At 33.8% G+C, this 18,665-nt stretch overlaps 1 protein-coding gene across 1 annotated transcript in view; it reads right to left on the reverse strand.

The window, feature by feature from the left end:
- Positions 1-18,665, reverse strand: part of LOC134844386 (cytoplasmic dynein 2 heavy chain 1-like) — a 495,494-nt gene that overhangs the window by 50,536 nt on the left and 426,293 nt on the right. The window contains exon 2 of the mRNA XM_063861048.1: positions 1,622-1,813. Coding sequence (XP_063717118.1) covers positions 1,622-1,807 — 186 coding nt within the window. The 5' untranslated portion in view covers positions 1,808-1,813. The remainder of the gene's footprint in view (positions 1-1,621; positions 1,814-18,665) is intronic.

Genomic DNA, 18,665 nt, shown 5'->3' on the forward strand with positions numbered 1-18,665 from the left:
GTTAAACAAGGCAGGCCAAGACATCGACACAGTTATCATTATCGAGGTTCACAGGTGTGTGCGAGATTGATGATCTGACTGCCAGCAGGACTCCTCCGTGCTTCGAAGCCTCGCCTGCAGTTGGCCGGTCGCACCTGTACACCAGATATTTCGGCAAATGAAACTCGGCGTCGGTAAAAGAAGAATGGAACCATGTCTCAGACAAAGTAATAAACTGCGCGGATCAGAACTGCTTTAGAGAAGGCGAATCTTCGATGAACAGAGATGAGACTGCGAACATTGAAAGACAGCACGCTCAAAGGTAGTCAGATTGATTCTGTTCATTGTTGCTGCGTGGTAGTGCCGACAGGATTATCATCGAGGAATAACTTGAGGGAGCGTATTTGTAATCTTGCAGACTCAGTTCTAGCATTTATCAGTTCTCTGCGTTTCTGCAGACACGCATCTTCAATGGCTTTATCGCTTTGATTTAGTGCGCGAGACATGAAGACTTTTCCAGTAAAAAACTTGAGCATTGGCGCTTTGGCTAGGACTTTTCTAGCGTCCCAGGGGCTTTGAAATGTAACCAGGATGGTTCTTGGTCTTTTCTTTTCCCTCTGAAATTTACCTAGTCTTCGTATGTCGATGATTGTAGGGTTTTCATACAGGTGGCTGAAGACAGAAGACACTGATTTTTACTCAACATCGAGAATTTCCGAGCTGCCGAGCTCTGAGTTTTCACTAATGCCATCAATGCCCACCTGTTGTAGATGCTTGGCATCGTGCGTTGCTGATGCCAAAACACCTACTTAAGCGGCAGCAGCTGTACCGCTACTATGTTCACGCTGAGTGAACGTTTTGTTTATTGAACCCATAGCCGCTTGAATAGGTTTTAATTCGTTTGCAATGATGCAGTGTTTTTCGTCAAGTTTCTTGTAGATTTCAGGAATGACCGTTTCCTTGATTTCATTTTTAGCATCTTATTTACATCTGACTAATTGGAGTTCAAAAAGGAATACCTTCACAAAAAGACAACCACATCAAATAACCAGATCATATTCTAAATATAATCAATCATAAAAATATTCATATACAGATTATATTTTGGCTCGATAATATGGCCCAAAACTCGCGCGCTCGTTTTACGGGTTCAAAATTAAGCGTCACGTTGCTCGTTCCATCATTGCGTGATGAAATGATTTTGGTTTACGGCACCTTTTGGCGTTGCGCCAAAAATTCTGAAACTCGTTGCTTAAAAAAGAAAAAATGAACGACTGAAATCTCGTTTTATTTAATAAAAATTTGTAAGAAAGATCTGCAACAGAGATTATATAATTTGTTTAAAGATTGTTAATTTGAGACGAGTCGCATTTTATACCAAGTTTTCGGCACCACGCCTTGCGATTAACTTGAAAAATTTAGCTCAGTTTTAGCTTTCAGCTCCAACAGAAAGTAGTGAAACGGGTGAAAAGATAAAGAAGAGAAACAGCTATTTTTATGGTTACAGAAGTTGTTTACGTGTAAAAAAAAGTCTAAAGCCCAATTTAAAAATGTTTGTCGCTAAAGTAACAAATCACATGAGATTCATCATGACGAAACGAAACTCTCATTGAAGCTTGCTGTTTTTTTTTTAAATAATAACCTTTGTCGAAAAATGATAACTGGTTTCTGTCATCCACACAAAGAACACCATGCAGTTGCCATCGTCGAGAAAACTGTTCAGTTCCTGAGAGGCAAGAAAGTTGCGCTGTAAATTTTTGTCTTTTCCATAATGACCATATAGCATTTGGAGGAGAAACACTTTCCGTGGATCAGAATCTGTTTCCATATCTCTGAAATAAAAAAAAACATAAGATACTTATAGGAATCGAATTAAGTAAGCAATTTATGGATATTGAGTTATTTAATTCTGCTAGCTGATAAATAAAGACTTGATTTGTTGAAAAGACAGTTTCGTGTAAAACAGAAGAAGCGGATCGCTGTGCAAGTAGTCGATGATGTTGCGACTGTACAGCAATTCTTCCAAAAAGAAATCAAGCTCCAATTTTTTTTTTGAAATGACCTTTAGGATTCCGAATCACGACTAGAAAAGCTTCGATATCGTTTCATTCTTCAACATATCGTTTCGAGTTTTACTCGAAAAACTCAAACTCCTGGAGAAAGCCCAACCTATGCCTTAGATAGTTTCCGCTCTTCAAAATTGAGCTTTTAAAGTTCGACATCACAAAAAGTTATTTACCGTAGTCTATATAGCAACTATAGTTATTGCCGTCATCATTGCTTAAGAACTCAAAATTTTAAGACAGAGGCGAAGCTGAGCTCCGCATCACTTGCGATACAACAGTTATAGGATGAAAACTGAAACTCAAGAAGTAGCAAAGACGATTTCAAACGACTTAACCATTGAAGAAAGAACTAAAAAAACAAAATTAAAAAATTACTAGTGTAAAAAATGATGTTCTTACATGTTCAAATTTATTAAAGTATTTTAGAAAGGGTCCTTTTGGGGCTTGATTATTCGAAAATGTCAGGGTCTTATCAATCTCAAAAAAGCAACGGAAATTTTCAGCATCTTAATGGAAAAAATTGCATGTACTCCACATAAGATGCACGAGTGCTATTTAGGAAGTGTATACAAGGTGATATACATAATTTAGACATTAAACCGACTCACCTTAAGTGGAAAAAAATGAAGCCAAAAAATAATCGGCAGAAATATAATATTGAAACTTTACAGTTACACATACAAGGTTTGAAATTCTATATCTTTACCAGTAGCTTTTAGCAGCCAGTAACAACCAAATTAATTTCAAAAAATTGAGCATTTCAGCAGCTTAAATGATGCGAGTGATTTGATCAAACAGGTTAACCCGAAAAAAAGTATGTATACCGATTTGATAACGCTCGCTAATCGCAAGCGTATAAAAGTTTAACATATCTACGGAGTTTCAAATTGCAAAGAAGTAGCCGGTTGCTGTACTTGCAGCACAAAATCATTCGACCACAATTATCATTGCAAAATGTAAATAACGATTGAAAACAAATCACGTTTTTAAAAGTTTTTTTATTCAATCTTTTCAAAAAACAGTTTTTGTAGATTATTTTTAGAAAGAGCAATGATAACCGGTTGCTCTGCAAGTGGCACAGAATCTTTCGACAATTGTAAATTGAGTAAAAACATTCAAAAGCTACGATAATTCTGAAACACAAAATAGAAAAAATTGTCTTTCTTAATTTTTAGTAAGTGGCAATGAGTTAAGTAAAACAGCAAAACTGATAAGTAATTTATCTATCATAACGTACAAAACTGGGTTAGAACTAAACTAAAATCAAATTAAATGGCATCATGCGAGTATGATCATCGAAAAAGCTCAGACCACTTTTTCTCGCCCCTGAGACAATAATTGATTTTTTTTGAATCCGAATAGCAGCTGAAAGGGTTTTATGATAACACAATGGTAGTCAAAATGCGTTCGAAACACACACCCTACGCCATCTTTTCTTCCCACTTCGTAAATTTTTTTTTCTTTTTTTTTGTTTTCTTCTTTTTTTTACTGTAATCAGAAGGTCAAAAGTATCATAGTAACCGAGGTTACAGTCATGAGTCCCTTCATCATGTATTCCAGTCAAAATCCTTGGAATTTTCTAGATATGGAAGTGATAATGATAAAAGAAGATGACAAGTGTTTAAGGGACTCTGCCCCGGTGGGTAGTCATCTAAAGGAATGCGGAGCAGACAAGGCTGCAGTTGAGGCGAGAAATTTAGACAGATGCTTAGACACGAATAAACTTTTGCACTTAGAAGCGCTTTATATTTCGAGGAGAAGACCTGCCCTCAACACGCGCGAGGAATACCGGCAGAGGTACCTCACAGTCAAGTTGTGAGGTTTTTTAAGTCCGTTTGTTTTAGTCACATGACTAAATCGGGTCTTAACTGACGCTATTTTTATTTTCTTTTTAATGTTAGTTTTTATACATTTTTTGTAATTTCTACACATCCACTTCCATTCCGGTTTTACAGGTGCTTTGTTTTTTAGATTGGCTGATGATGACTTTTATGTCGAAAACATTTCTGGAATTTATTTTACATTGATCTGCCGTTTTTACCACAAGTGTTTAAGTCCTTTTCAATTAAAATCGATACGGGTTACGTAAAATGGTCAACACAAAAAATCTGCAGCCGACAACAGTGCATATGAGAATAAACACACTTTCAATCACTCTTTTTAGGGGATTTAACCTCTCTATTCCCCAGCCTAGTAACAAAATATATGCAGCCCGTACATAGTATTTTTTCTTCTACGGGAGACTATATTTCGCTGAGGGGATTAAAGCTAAAATGAGTAATATCCCTTTCCATTTACTTTATGAAATCACTGTATGTAGAAAAGAGGATAAATTGCAGCTCTTCGCTTAGTTTGAGTCTGACTAGCAAAAAATTTAGACCAGTTTATCTCGACACTGAGACCATTTTTATTAATCAAAAGGTCGAAATTGTCAGGGTAATATAACTCGCGCTATTTTTATTCTCCTCGCGAATATAACTCGAGAATATAACTCGCTCTATTTTTATTCTCCTTTTTTATTCTTTAAGATGATTGTTTTTTTTTCAGTGATTCTGATGATGTCGTAACTTATCGAAGCTGAGAAATTTGTTTGAAGTCCTTTTTCCGAATCACAATTAAAGAGGCTATTTTAATTTCATATATCATTATTTCCTTACACACTTTCTTTCAGTCAGTCAAATTCGCCTACAAAGAATAGTTAATTTAAGAATAGTTAAGTCACTGTGTAAAAAATCTATTAGCCAGTTTTCAGCACTGATAGAAACAAAAAATTTTAAGTATGAAATTCTGCATTCAATATTTCAAGAATGAGAATGAATAATTTAAAAAAGAAAAAATATGGAATAACATGAATCATATAGCTTTTTTTTAACAATTGTTCATGTATAAATACAAAGATCCAACAATCGAATTTTTGTTAAAAAATGATTTTTGCAAAAGACTTCTACAAATTCAAAAAATGTTGCCAAGGATATGTTACAATTCAGCAAGGGACCAAGATACACGGTATCCGGTAAAAGTTATGTAAATAAAGCTATAAAGTTGAAAATAGATAATTCAAGTGTTCCAGAATACCCTGTAATCAGTACTGAAAATGCATTTAAAGCACAAACCAAAGGCAGAAAAAGAAACAATTTGGCGACCAGGATACTCTATACCCGGTCGAACAAAAATTGTGTAGGATCAGTTCAAAAACTATCTAGACGAGCTTTTAACAATTTACAACCAGTTTCTTGGGTCAATAATTAGGATACTAACTCGATGAGCTGTTTCCGATAAATATGATATAATTGATGTTCACGTTGTTTATGAACTTAACTAAGTAATCTTAATTTACAAAGCTGAAAAAAACGCACAAAAAAATGGTCGTGTCAGTGCGTTTGACAAGTTGACTGCTACGGTTTGAAAAGCTTATACAAAACTCAAGAAACCAAATTGAAACTATAAAATCAAAGATGAGCAAAGCGATAGTCAACAGACGTAAAAGTGAAAAGGATAAAGTTTAAGCAAGGCGGGCGTTGTGCCTTCAAATTCACTAATTCCACCTTTCACATGAGAAGATTTAAGTAGCCTTGGCATATTGAAAACACCTACAGAGCTTGCGCTTCTGAAACAGTCAAGTAATTGTCAATTAAAATGAGAGAAAACAGCACGTTTTCAAAAACATCTACAAGCAATAGACAAAAACCTAAAATTTTGGCGGTTGTTGCTCATCCAAAATCAGAGCAATTATCTCAAGCATAAAGAGTCATGGACTGTTGATGTTGAGCAATTGTGTATTCCCAATGCGATGCTTAACAAAAAGACCGAACAATTTCTCTCCAAAATTGACAAGGATCGAAATCTGCCTCTCGCTCGTATTGATCTAGACGCAGGTAAAGTTCACTAACTACCAAGTGGAATTAATCACAGCATATTCATATCACGTGAAAGCTGCACCATAAATACTTCGGGCGGAAATATTAGCACAGGGCGAGCTGTACAGTAACACTATCCAAAATGAAACTCAAGAAAATCTTTCACGAGACTGGTCGTACAATTCGCGAATGCAATCGTTCAAGATGGAGGGTGTGAAAAATCTTTTCATATTCGATCTTTACATGAATGTTCAAAAGGTGGATAAATTGTAAAATATGACATGTAGATTGGTGTTTCTTCAGAAAAGACAAAAACCTTGTAACATTCGCCCGGAAATACATATCGACGGAAAATAAAGCTAGGTTCTAAAACGACTGGCTAGCAACTAAACACAGTTCTACATGCTTTTCACCGTCTCTGCCAAAGCCAGTTCTTTTTGGTGGTTTTCCTGACATCAAGTCGACAAAACGTTACTGCTTTCCGGCTTGGAAAAAACGCTCAAACGAACTTAATTATATGCAAAATAGTGAGCTCATGGCTTAGTCTCAGTATCCCCAGACCACGAGATCACTCTTAAAAACAGGGCTATTACTCATATATCATACTACTTTTGTTTTTGTTCAGTAGATAAAAATCATCATCTCCAACGAAGATGGATCAACCCTTTCCCTGAACTCCTAGCTTCTAATAATCTGAAAACGAACTTGGTATTAATTAAATTCAACTCAAGACATTCCGAGAAGCTAAAAATGTTAAAAAATGAGTTACAGTTCTCTCCCGAGACCCTTCCGGATTGTAGAATCCGGAGAAATAACGCTCTTTTTTCTTCTCGGAAGGCTGAACACGACTGGTTCTTGTGAACTGCTCGGTAACGATTGTAGCGTCACAGTCGTTACCACTAGGAGTGGTTTCTGACAATTTCTAAACACAATTTCAATCTTCTGCTGTTTTTCCGTGGTAGCTGTCACCAAGGCTACTGTTGTTCTGTTTTCGCCGTTTCAGTGTGTGCGAAATAATGAAAGGTTACGTGTCGTTCATGTTCAAATCGAAAATTTAAAAATTAGCATGTCAGTTAAAAATAAGCCTTCCCGATTTGTCCAATCGTTCAAATAACGTCGCTAATCCATTAAAACCATCAATCTTCCCAGTTCGATGTTGTTTATTTTGATTGATAAAAAATTAGAATGCGAAACTGCGTTTTCGTACATTCTAGTCGAATATCGCATCTTCTTAATCAGTGTTCAGAAAATGTTGTCGTAGGTGCTTCAAGGAAAGACAAACCCCTTGATACGCATATCGAACAAACCTATTTGCACTTCAATGAAGATGTTCAGCCACCCAAAAAATATTCAAAGCAACATATAGATTTGACAGAAATACACCCAAAATACAAAATCGGATTTAAAAAATCAAATATTAGTAACTAGTAATAATAATGAGTCTTCCGCAGTATGACACGTTTGTTTGTGATAGAGATAATTCGGTATTGTATCCCACAGTCAATCTGAAGCATTCTGGAACAAAAGAACTTTTGGCCTTGGAAAAACATCCAAAGATCTCAACTTTTTCAGTTCCCAGGCTCAGAGTTTGTTCGATGTGCATTATTCGGCTCCGTTGTCACTTCCAAAAAAATACAGACATTGATATCTTTGATTGAGCCGTAGAAATCAATAACTACACCAATTTTTTTTATTTAAACCGAAGTTTCATCAGAAAAAGACAGATAAAAAACCTAATTTAGACTTCCAAAACTTAAGTTTGGAAAACACTTAAGAAAAAAAGGAAAAGCCAAACGAAAGAACAGAGACTTTTAATAAAATGACATTAATGGTGCCTCCAAACAAAAATAGCGAAGTTATTGGTTTTATTCTCATCAAACCCATACTGTGAACGAGTTTGAGACCTCCTGCAAAATTACTTTCCATTCTGATCAAATGCTTTACTTGACACAAAAGCACTAACTTTATTCTCATGCTCCAAAAAGCAAAATTTTCAACTACCTATAGCTTACACCCTAGTTTGCTTTAAAACTTGATCTTTTTTATATTGTTCCGGCTACAAAAAATTCCGATGAACTACTGCCTGTTTGACACCTAGTTTTCCTGCAACTACCAAACTTGCATCTCCTAACAGATTTCAAATAGTTAGATTTACATCAATAGACTAAAAGTTTGTCATTATTATTTGAAGTGGAGAACCTATGTTGTAGTTTTAGAAGCTTTAGTCCTGAGATCCAAAATTGTTTTTATTTGGAGATTATAATGCTCTCCAATACAATGACAGCAGCAACTCAACAATAATGAGCCCGCATGACGTTCAAGTTTGGAGATTTAAGAACCTAAAGCATCAATTTTTTTAAAAAATTTCAATTCCAAGACTTAGCAGAGGAAAAAGAACAATTTGAGTAAACTCATTATGACAGGAACACTAAAATTTTGCGCGTCTCGACTATTTTTTCAAACATGTTTTTTTTTTGCTGCATACGTTAAGACTTCGTTATCCGATCGTCTTTTGTTGCATAATCTCGAAAAAATCACAGTTTTTAATGAAAACAGGAGACATAGCTACTGGAACGGGAAGGAAACGATTTTAGATGATAACTCGCGTCAGATCAAAAACAATTTTGCAATATTTTTTTATGTTTTCTCCTGGCACAAAAGAAAACTTTGAAATTGAGTTTCGAGATCTGCTCAAAGACGTTCAAGAAGACAAAAATTAAAAATGAATTTCAAGGAATTTCGATGTTGAAAAGTCACGAAAATTGTTACCTAATTTAATTGCTTCTAAAAAGACTTCCAACTTTGCATAAATGAAAAAAAAAAATTTTTTCAATAGCAAAACTGCAGACCATTTAAAAGAAAATTAATTAGTTTTTTTGTTAAAATACGAAGAAAACAAGTTGGTAACTTTTTGATGGAGTTCTATGATTTTTGAACCAAGGGATTTGTCCAAACTAAGAAGAACAAAAACTGTACTCTATCGTGATTTTATTAGTTCATGAAGTTTCACACTGATTTTTGTTCAACCCAACCAGCTTCTGTGTCATTTAAAAATCTTACTTATTTTGTTGAAAGTACAAAAAAAAGAAACAAAGAAAAATTTCTATCGGCCATTTAAGAGCTAGCAAATGCACATGCACTCAAAAACTGAGGATTGCAATTGTGCTCCTTCTCCTTGACCAGACAGACTTACATCTGGCATAAACAGGAAAAATTTTGATGAGTTTAATAGTGTTTTAACAACATTTCTCTATTTCTACATTTCAATTTGCTAATTTCCTGCTTATTTTCGTCTCACGAAAATAAAACTATTGCAAAAAATTGCAATTATGATGCAATATTCAAAACCCTTAAGACTATGAAAAAGTGATGCTAACAGATTCGTACGATTTTATCAAAGAACACCAATATGCTTATTCAACTGACCGCCAGATGCATACAACTTTACAAAACTTAAAAACTGAAATACTCCTGAAAAATCAACAAACATGAGGAATTGTGTACTAAAATTTGGCTTTTCGAAAGAAAATTTTTGACAAAATGAGAGATCGCCGAGCTAAAATTTGAACAGTGATGCTAAAATGTTCTTCCACTTCTGGTAAACGAACGCTTGAAAAAAGTTTGTGCGACATACAGCTTTGCAAATTTTAAAAAAGACGAATTACTCCTGAACAATTAACAAACAATAGAGATTGTTTACTAAAATTTGAGTTTTCTAAAGCTTTTGACAATGTTGACAAATCGCAACTGCTAAGCCTTGGTGATGGTTTAAATCTAGAGTTTTTTGTAGTTAAATTTGCAGTTAAAGCTATCAAAGTTATATACCTGAACATAATAATTCATATAACGGCTCCTGACATTCAGTTTTGAGTGTTAGGCAAAGATGGCTTTAATCTTTTCTGATTCAAAGAGCTGCTTCTAAAGCAAATAAGCCAGAGTAATAAATCTTTTTTTGAGATTAGTCCAAAAAGAATTATAATGCCGATGACATTTTATGTCTTATAAAAATTGATGTTTTAAAAAAGTTTTGCGCTTCGTGCAAAACTAGTGCGAGCAAACGTAGCTACAAATTAATGTGTCAAAGCGTGTTAATCAATTCACAATCTTGGTTGCTATGATTTTTGCTTGTGATCAAAGAGAGAGGGTAAGGTAAGAGGTTAATTAACAAATAAAAAAATATATTCTCTCTTTAGGCAAATCTTTACCTGCGAAAACTCTCACACTCTCTGTTTTTGTTTTGTTGAAACTTTTTCAGGTTGCGCGACATATAAAGGTAAAAATAATTATTGTTGATTCATTTCAGAATTTTTAAATAATCAGTTGACAATCAAAACAGTGAAAAATTTGTTACTCGAAAAGTAGTGTTACATCACAGCGTTTTTGATGACGGTTTAGGTTAAATAAACTTACGGTACAAACGAAAAAGATGTTATTTGATAGGTATTTTACTGAACAGGTTATTGTAATTTACCAGACTTTTCAATTATCCCTCTGTTTGCAGTTTTAGACAGAATAAACCGGTTTTATTGCTGTTTTGAGCTGTAAATAAACTCATTTCGCAGCCAACAGTACAAACGAAGATCTGGACATTTCAAATCGCACAAAATTGAGAGACATTTGATTACTTTTAAAAGTTCTCCTTGAAAAGTGCAAAGCAATTCGCCCAGAAAGTAAAAGCTCAATTGTCTCCGGAGATAAATCACAGTGGTGGCAGCTGATTGTAATTGATAATTTCAGTTGGAGTCTGTGTGCCTAGTCCAGAACATAAAATATCAAATTGTACAAAAAAATTTTCTCACTCGTCAAGGTTATCTAGACTCCAAATCTTCTTAGTAAATTGAATAAGGTTACAGGCCTCCCAAACCATTCTCTTTGACGATTTGCAGACTTGTAACAAAAACAAGTTTCTGTAATGTTAGAAAAAAATAAATGTCTCTGGATTTTTTGTGATTTGAAATTACCAGATCTGAAAAGAGGACTGGAATTCTAGGAGTTTTGTCGTAAAGTTAAAACAGTAGAGAATAAAAATTAGTAACAGAACTGAATTATCAATACACCAGAAATTCCTAGTCACAACGGTTACCAGATTCAAAAATTGACAGGGCATCAAAACAAAAAAAGCAATTTTATTTCAAAATAGGAAGAGCAAAAGTAACATAAAAACCGAGGTTACAGTCAGGTGTCCGTTCATCACATATTAATGTCAAAATTCTTAGAAGTTTTCCGATATGGAAGTGATAATGATAAAAAAGAGAAATTAATTTTGATAAAATTACAATTAAACTCTATACGGGTAACGTTTTTCAAGAAGAACACGCAAATCAATACGAGAAGAAACTAAATTTGAATAAATTTTGTATTACGAAAAAAAATTCTTTGAAAGTTGATTTTAAATTTATTTTGCCAAGTACGCCAGCGGCAATCGCAGTTTGTATTGCGAACACCGCTTATATTTCAATTGATCAACAAAGATAGCCAGTTACCGTGCAAAGTTGTGATAATCTGCTCGGCCACCAATCTTCTGCCCTTTTTTTTCTTCCATTCAAAAGCATCCGCCAGCGAAAAAAAAACAGCTGCATGCAACAATGAATTGAATTGTATCTAGTTACATCACGGGCTCACATATGGTACTTACCTGGGGTTTCGTATTTTTATTTGTTTAATAATGATCGTGAGAAAGTTTACCGAATTGAATTAAATTTGTGCCAACATCGACGACACGCTATTCTATTTTAAACACCACGTTGTAGTTTTTGCTATACAACAACCGGAACAAAATTACAAAATTACATATGCCAAAATCACACTGTCCTGAACTGAACGCAAAAAAAAAAACTGAACTCTTTGTTCTCAATCGAAAAACTCGAAAAAGCTGAAGAAAATACTTTTTTTATTTTAGAAGACAACTACATAGAGGAAAAAACAAAGTTAAAAGTCGTGGAGTTTTCTTACAACAAGTTTTAACATTCCAAGAAACATGAAATCAAAACTTTAAAAAATTTAAGAAAAATGTCGCGCGAAAGACTACAAACATTTCAACCATTCACATTAAAAATCGCAAATCAAACAAGAATCCTGCTTAAGAATGCACTGATCAGTGATCAACTACACCAAGTGGTCAGTCTTTTGTGTGGGTTTTTCACGAATATAAGTATATTACTCGAACAACAGGTGTATTGGGTAAAAAACCTGATGCGTTTGCGCGAAAAATGACTCATCATCCAATTTGACAGAGAAAACTTGATACTATTTGGTATGTTTCTTCGATGAGGATCGATTTGTCAGTTTTGGAAAAACAAAAATTTTTTTATTGAAACATTGAATAAAAAAATTTCAGACCGACAAAAACCCAACAATGAAAAAACAAATTGAAAAATATATGGTATAAGCATTTAAAAAATCAAAAAATCAAAATCAATATGGAAAAATTAATAAAAACATAATTTCAGATGATTTGACATTAGCATCATCTGAGTTTTCAATAACAATCTGAGTTTTCAATGACTATGTTGATAAACTTTCAAATTTTGATGAGGCAGCTTCCCACGTAATCTCAGAACGCCATTTCAAACCAAATTCTCGTCCTTCATAATCCGCGAAAACCGATGCAAAAACCGTTGAGCATGTTAAATGTAAAAGAAACGAAATTTTTTTTTGTACATATGTTGAAAACCACCGAAGTAACTGATTTTGCTGATTATAAGACCATACGAAAAACATGAATTGATATTTAAAAAATCAATCAGAATGTATTGCTATCAAAAGTTATTGAGCGATTTCATTTTTTAAAGCTCTTGACTTAGTTTACAGCTTACTTCTCGTCAAATTGTTGAAACAGTTGAAGCTACATGGGCTTTTTCTATTGGAAGTTTTTTTGATATCAAAAGTATTCATTAAAATTAAAATCTTCTTCAGGCGATTTTAATACTTTTCATTGACTCTAATTTTGATAAGCACTATTATTACTTTTTTTCAACCTAATTTTTCAATTTAGATTGTTAAAAAATATCATGGTTTTCGAAGTCCTCCAATAGTTCTTTATCATATCACCAAACAGGAAAACACTTGCAACATTAAGACTTGGGGAACTAGTCGTTGGAGAATAAGTAGTATCGATGTATATACTATTCAGTATCTACCTTTTTATCATATTGTGTAGAGTATCCAGATCTATCCATATCTATAAACAATATTCACTTTATGCACCTCAACTTTTCATCCACTACTCAGACTACACTAGTCAAATTACACTTTTGAAATATACTTTTCACAAAACCCTTTTCAGATAAATTAAACCAATTCCACCCGACCAGTCGACAAAAAATTGAAATAGCGAAAAAATTACTGTGACAAAAAGCGATAGCAAATTGCATACACTAAGTTATTGCCCCTCGTCCCCGAAGCAGAGCAGTCCAATTTGTTTTGTGCAATTAACAAGCAAAACATCAGTTCTCATTGGTACACGTTTGAATTTACTGAATTATTACAAATTTTTATTTGATTTTTTTTTAGTATAAGAACGATCCCGCACTCAGTAAAAAGATAAAATAATCGATTATATCAAAATTATAATCGTCCTTTTTGCAAAATTACAATTAATTATAAGCGCAAATTTTAAACGATTTATAATCCATAATAAGGATAACGTTTTTGGTGACAATTTAATGAAATACAAATATTATATCACAAAAATTTATTGTAAGCTATAAGCAGGGGCGGATCTAGGACTTTCTCGGGAGAAGGGGCGGAAGGAAATCCCAGCGCCCCCTCCTAAAACCGCCCCTGGCTATAAGTACAAAATTAATGTTTCTTTTAGTTCGGTAACCAACTGAAAAGCACACAAGACAGAACGAGAATAAAACGAAAAGAAGCGATGACACAATTGTTGAACATTAACGGATTATAATCCATTATAATGGATTATAATTCAAAAAAATTCTAGAAAAAAATTTTCAACAAATAATCGATTATAATCGATTATAAACGATTAAAATGATTTTTATTGTTTCGAAAAATAGTAGCATTATAATCCATTTTTAATCGATTATAATCAATTCGTTTTGAAATTTATGGAGACTGACAAGAAAGTCCATGATAATCTATTATTTCCTCTTTTTACTGAGTGCGGGATCTGATCTGCTGGTTGTTCAACTGGTTTTCTTGTTTAGCAGTGAAAAGTTTTTTAAAAAAATGCTACAAGTTCAAGGCTTCAATTAGTTTATTTTTCATTTTAAATTTGTTGTTACTACTACATATAAGCTAACCCAGTCTCGCTTTGTATAACTTTGAAAACTTTATAATTGAGCAACTTTTTTTCATACATAATTTATAAATTTTTGTAAGGGGCGATTTCAATGCTCTGTTATTGCAATCTTAACAGTTTCCAATGTTTAAACAAACTGATGCTCACTTAATAAACTATACAAAAAATTTCATGAAGAACATCCTTTTTCTCTGTTAGCTTTGTTTAAGAGAATTATTTTTGCGACCATACAAAGTTTAACAAACAGCACAATTGTTAACATTTATTGACACAAAACTCCTCTTTGAAACCGACGCAAATTTTGTTTGGCATGTACTTGTGTTACCCGGATCCAAATCCGCGACTAAATTTCGGCTTTGTCGGTCGATAGCCAACTTTTGACAACAACTAAGTTTTCGACCGCCACGAATAATTTTTCGACCATGCGGCGACAAATTTTTTGACCGCCGCGACAAATTTTTCGACCGCCGTAACTAATTTTTCGACCACCGCGACTAATTTTGCGACCGCCGCGACTAACTTTTCGACCACCGCGACTAATTTTTTGACCAACGCGACTAATTTTTTGACCGCCGCGACTAATTTTTTGACCATGCTGCGACTAATTTTTTGACCGCCGCGACTAAATTTTTGACCACCGCGACTAATTTTTCGACCGCCGCGACTAATTTTTCAACCACCGCGACTAATTTTCCTTCGGTCGCGTCGGTCACGGTTAACTTTCCTTCAGTTGCGACGGTCGCGGACACATTGCCTCGGTCCGCAAAGTCTGGAAGTACCGAACTTCTGTCGCGGCGGTTTGAAAATGTCCAGTTTTGGTCGCGACAGTCTGGAAATACCAATATTTGATCGCGGCCATCTGATCATAAAACCACAACCTCGACCCGGGTAGAAAATATATTATTTACAATTCTGTTGAAAAACACCAACATGCCCATTTTTTGGAGCATTTTTTCCAGAATAAATAGCTAACCAAAAATCGTGCCCAGAAAAATCCTAACGAGTTTACAGATCACATTTGTTAAATAAGAAAAAACTAAGAATTTCGAAATAAGATGGGTTTAATGTTGAAGGTGAAGAGTGTTTTTATTCTCATAGTCTAAAGTTGAAATTCGGCTGATTTTAAATCATTTTCCGGACTGCGACAAAATTGCAGGCAAATCAAATCAACCATATCTGCAGGCAATCAAATCTATTGGAAGGTTGGAAGGTCTCACTCACAAAATAGGTCAATTTTAAAACAGTTTTTGAAGAAAAATCAATAGATAAACGAAAAAAAAAATGAAAAAAGTATGAAAAAAATTCAAAACTTTGTTTCATTTTTTTGCAGAAATGTTTTGAATTTTCAAGTTTTTAATTCTCAAAGTTGCGCTATAAAACTACCTTTACTTCAGTAAAAATGAAATTTCAAGACTTAAGTTATGCTTAAATATGCTATTGTAAGCCTACACGTTCACATTATTAGGTCAAAAATAGACCAAAAATCAAAAGTTTAAAACCGGTTCTTCTCAATACAGTGATAAAAACATTCAAATTTTTCCTAATGTGATTCGAATCACGACTGAAAGAGCTTCAATATGATGATTATTTGTGGTAGCTGATTTTGCGTCTAAAAAAACTGAAACACACCAGAATCCAAGTTTCTCCCCCCTTTTCAATGGTCGGGTACAACAAGGATAGCCGGTTACTGTGCAATTAGTTCAGAATGTTCCAACCAGAATCTTTAAAAATACAAAAATATTTTCTCATATTAGTGTAGTTTTTTTCTGCATAATGTGATAAAAATAATCTGAAAGAAAAGCACTTAGACAAATTTGACAGTCATAGTAAAATAGGAAATAGGTCAAGTGCGAAACAGTTTTTGAAGAAAAAAAACTAGAAAAATGATTTTAAAAATTGTTAAAAAAATCAAAAGTTGTTTCAAATTTTTTCGAGGAAATTTTTTGAGTTTTCAAGTTTTTGATTCCCAAAATTGCGCTAAAAAGCTACAAAACCTACCTTTACTTGAGTGAAATTAAGTTTACAAGACTTAAATCAAGCTTAGATAAGCTATTTCAATTACTAACTACCGAACTAATTACCTCGAAATTAACCAAAAAATAAAAAAAATTTCAAAACGGTTTTTAAAATTTTATAATTGCCGTTCGAATCACGACTGAAGGGGCTTTAATATGATATATCACTCAACCTTTCCGATGATTATTTGTGGTAGCTGATTTTGCGCGGAAAACAAAAAAAATTTAAAAAAAAACAAAACACACCCGAATACAAAGCTCCTCCCCATTTTCAATGCTGGGAACAATACTTTGTTTTTTTTTAAATACAGTGTACTGACAAATTGCGTCGCTTGGCAAAAAACTGCTGAAAACAATTTCAAACATTGATTAAAAACGTAAAAGTGAAATTTGAAAACCGCTTGTGCAACCTTTTAAAACAATTAAGGAAACGAAAAAATTCAGGTTTTTACTTCATGTTTCATACTTCCAAAATAATAAGAAAATTTATAAATCATTGTGGTGCTCTAATTATCAAAAAAATTCACGTGCACTTATTCAGCTCGCAGTGGCTAAGTCTCGAACATTGTCAGACTATGGTATGAAAAATGATTTCCTGTGTTCTTCAATTTTAACTTTGAACAATGACCTCCTGAATTTTTTCATTTTTTTAAACTTCATTTGATTTGAAACTATCACTAAAAGCCGAAATTTATTAATTGCTCAGTAAAAAAACTCAACCAGATTGGACATAATCAGCCACACCTAGAATAAATTACACAAGTAATTGGTTCTATATCACCCTGCTCTAGATGTGGGATACCATTTATGAAGCTCATATCACAGTTTCAAAAACTCGTAATTTTTTTGCTCCATAGGTGTCGCAGCAGAATAATTATGTTCCCAGAAAAAACGTTTTCCTAAGTATATGAAAATTCTTTGATATAATTGGGAGCCTTGACTGTTGATCTAATTGTTGATGATTTGCTGTCATATAAAAAGTTAAAAAGGTTTTTCATAGTAAAATTTTGGATGTTTCCATTATCTACATTAAAACAGTGTTTTTCAACAGACTTCTTTGTCACTAACGACTTTAGCTGCAAAAGTGCCCGAAATTCAAAATGAATTTTAAACTTATTAGAGAACATTTACCAAAATTATGGCTTGTTATATGCAAAATCTTTTTGTGTTCAATTTTTTCATCGCTGTTTCCCTAAGTTTTGACAAATTAGATACTTTTTCAGTTTTTCAAGATGCTCATGATTTTTTGCGTAGTAGCTTGAAATTTTTGAACCTTCAGTTTCAATTTGATCCTCGCTACACGCAAAAAAATTAAGATTGAGAAACATTCGGTTGAACTTCAACTAAGAAGCATGAATTTGAACTGAAATTTGAATTTTTTCTGAAGATCTTTGAGTATTAAGAAACAAAAATTGATTTAAAACTTCAATTTTATTATTTCGAAAATGATTATTTAAGAAGCTATGGACCGAATTGTGGATGACACCATGGATGCTGTAATTAGTGACCAGCAAGGAGGGGTACCCGTGAGTACTAATGTAGTTGAGGGGGATAAAATAGATGATGTTTTAAGCGAGGTTGCAAAACTAAGACCCCTAACTGAGGAACAACAAAAACGGTTTGAGCTTCTAGAAAAAAAACAAAAAAATGGATGATTGTCTTAGAGCCCAAGAGCGGTATACTAGCCAAAATTGTGTAATTGTTCGAAGCCCACCGTTTGATGTTGGCAGAAATTCAGACGTTACTCAGGAAACACTGCAATTTTTTTCGCTAGTTTTTCTGACAATAACGCTGAAACACGAGAAAAAAACTTGCCACATACTACCAGGAGACAGTCATGGCACCTTTCCCAGTGTAAAATAAAACGCAAATTCAAAGATTTTTAGGACAAGAAAAAAGTATTTCGCGCGAGTACAATGCTGCGAAAAAAGTATAACCCAATCAATAAAAACCAATAAATGTGTTTGAACGACTTCCTACAACGAAGCTGAAATAAGAGCAGAGGCGGCGATTTGTGGTATGACAACCGTTATCAATAGCTGTGTTGCATCAGTGGGCATCAACGAGCCTGTCAACCAACGAAAATTTGTTACGGTCAACTATATAACTGATCTAGATAAACTGGAAAGAACAGCTAAAACGAGCAATTTCATTAATAGTGTCAATGCAGAGGGCATTTCAGCTTCGTGTGAGAAAATATCCCCAGATCACAAACAACAAAACAGGAAACATTAGAAAAGGTGACCTCGGCAGAAACTGAATTGAAACTATACACAACTGTTTTTGAGGATTTTGTAACGTAAATGGGACTTTGTAACCATTAGCACCTAATGAAAAAGAACCCTGTTTGCTTAACGAACGTAGAAAACACTTCAATTACATTTTTTTTCCTGCGTTTTTTGGTTTTAGTTTCCGAAGCAAAATAAAAACGTTTTTTTTTTGTTGAACAAAATTGAACTTTGGATCAGTGGTTTTCTCAGCCTTC

The sequence above is a fragment of the Symsagittifera roscoffensis genome, chromosome 1 (assembly GCF_963678635.1).
Source record: "Symsagittifera roscoffensis chromosome 1, txSymRosc1.1, whole genome shotgun sequence".
NCBI classification, from domain to species: Eukaryota; Metazoa; Xenacoelomorpha; order Acoela; family Convolutidae; genus Symsagittifera; species Symsagittifera roscoffensis.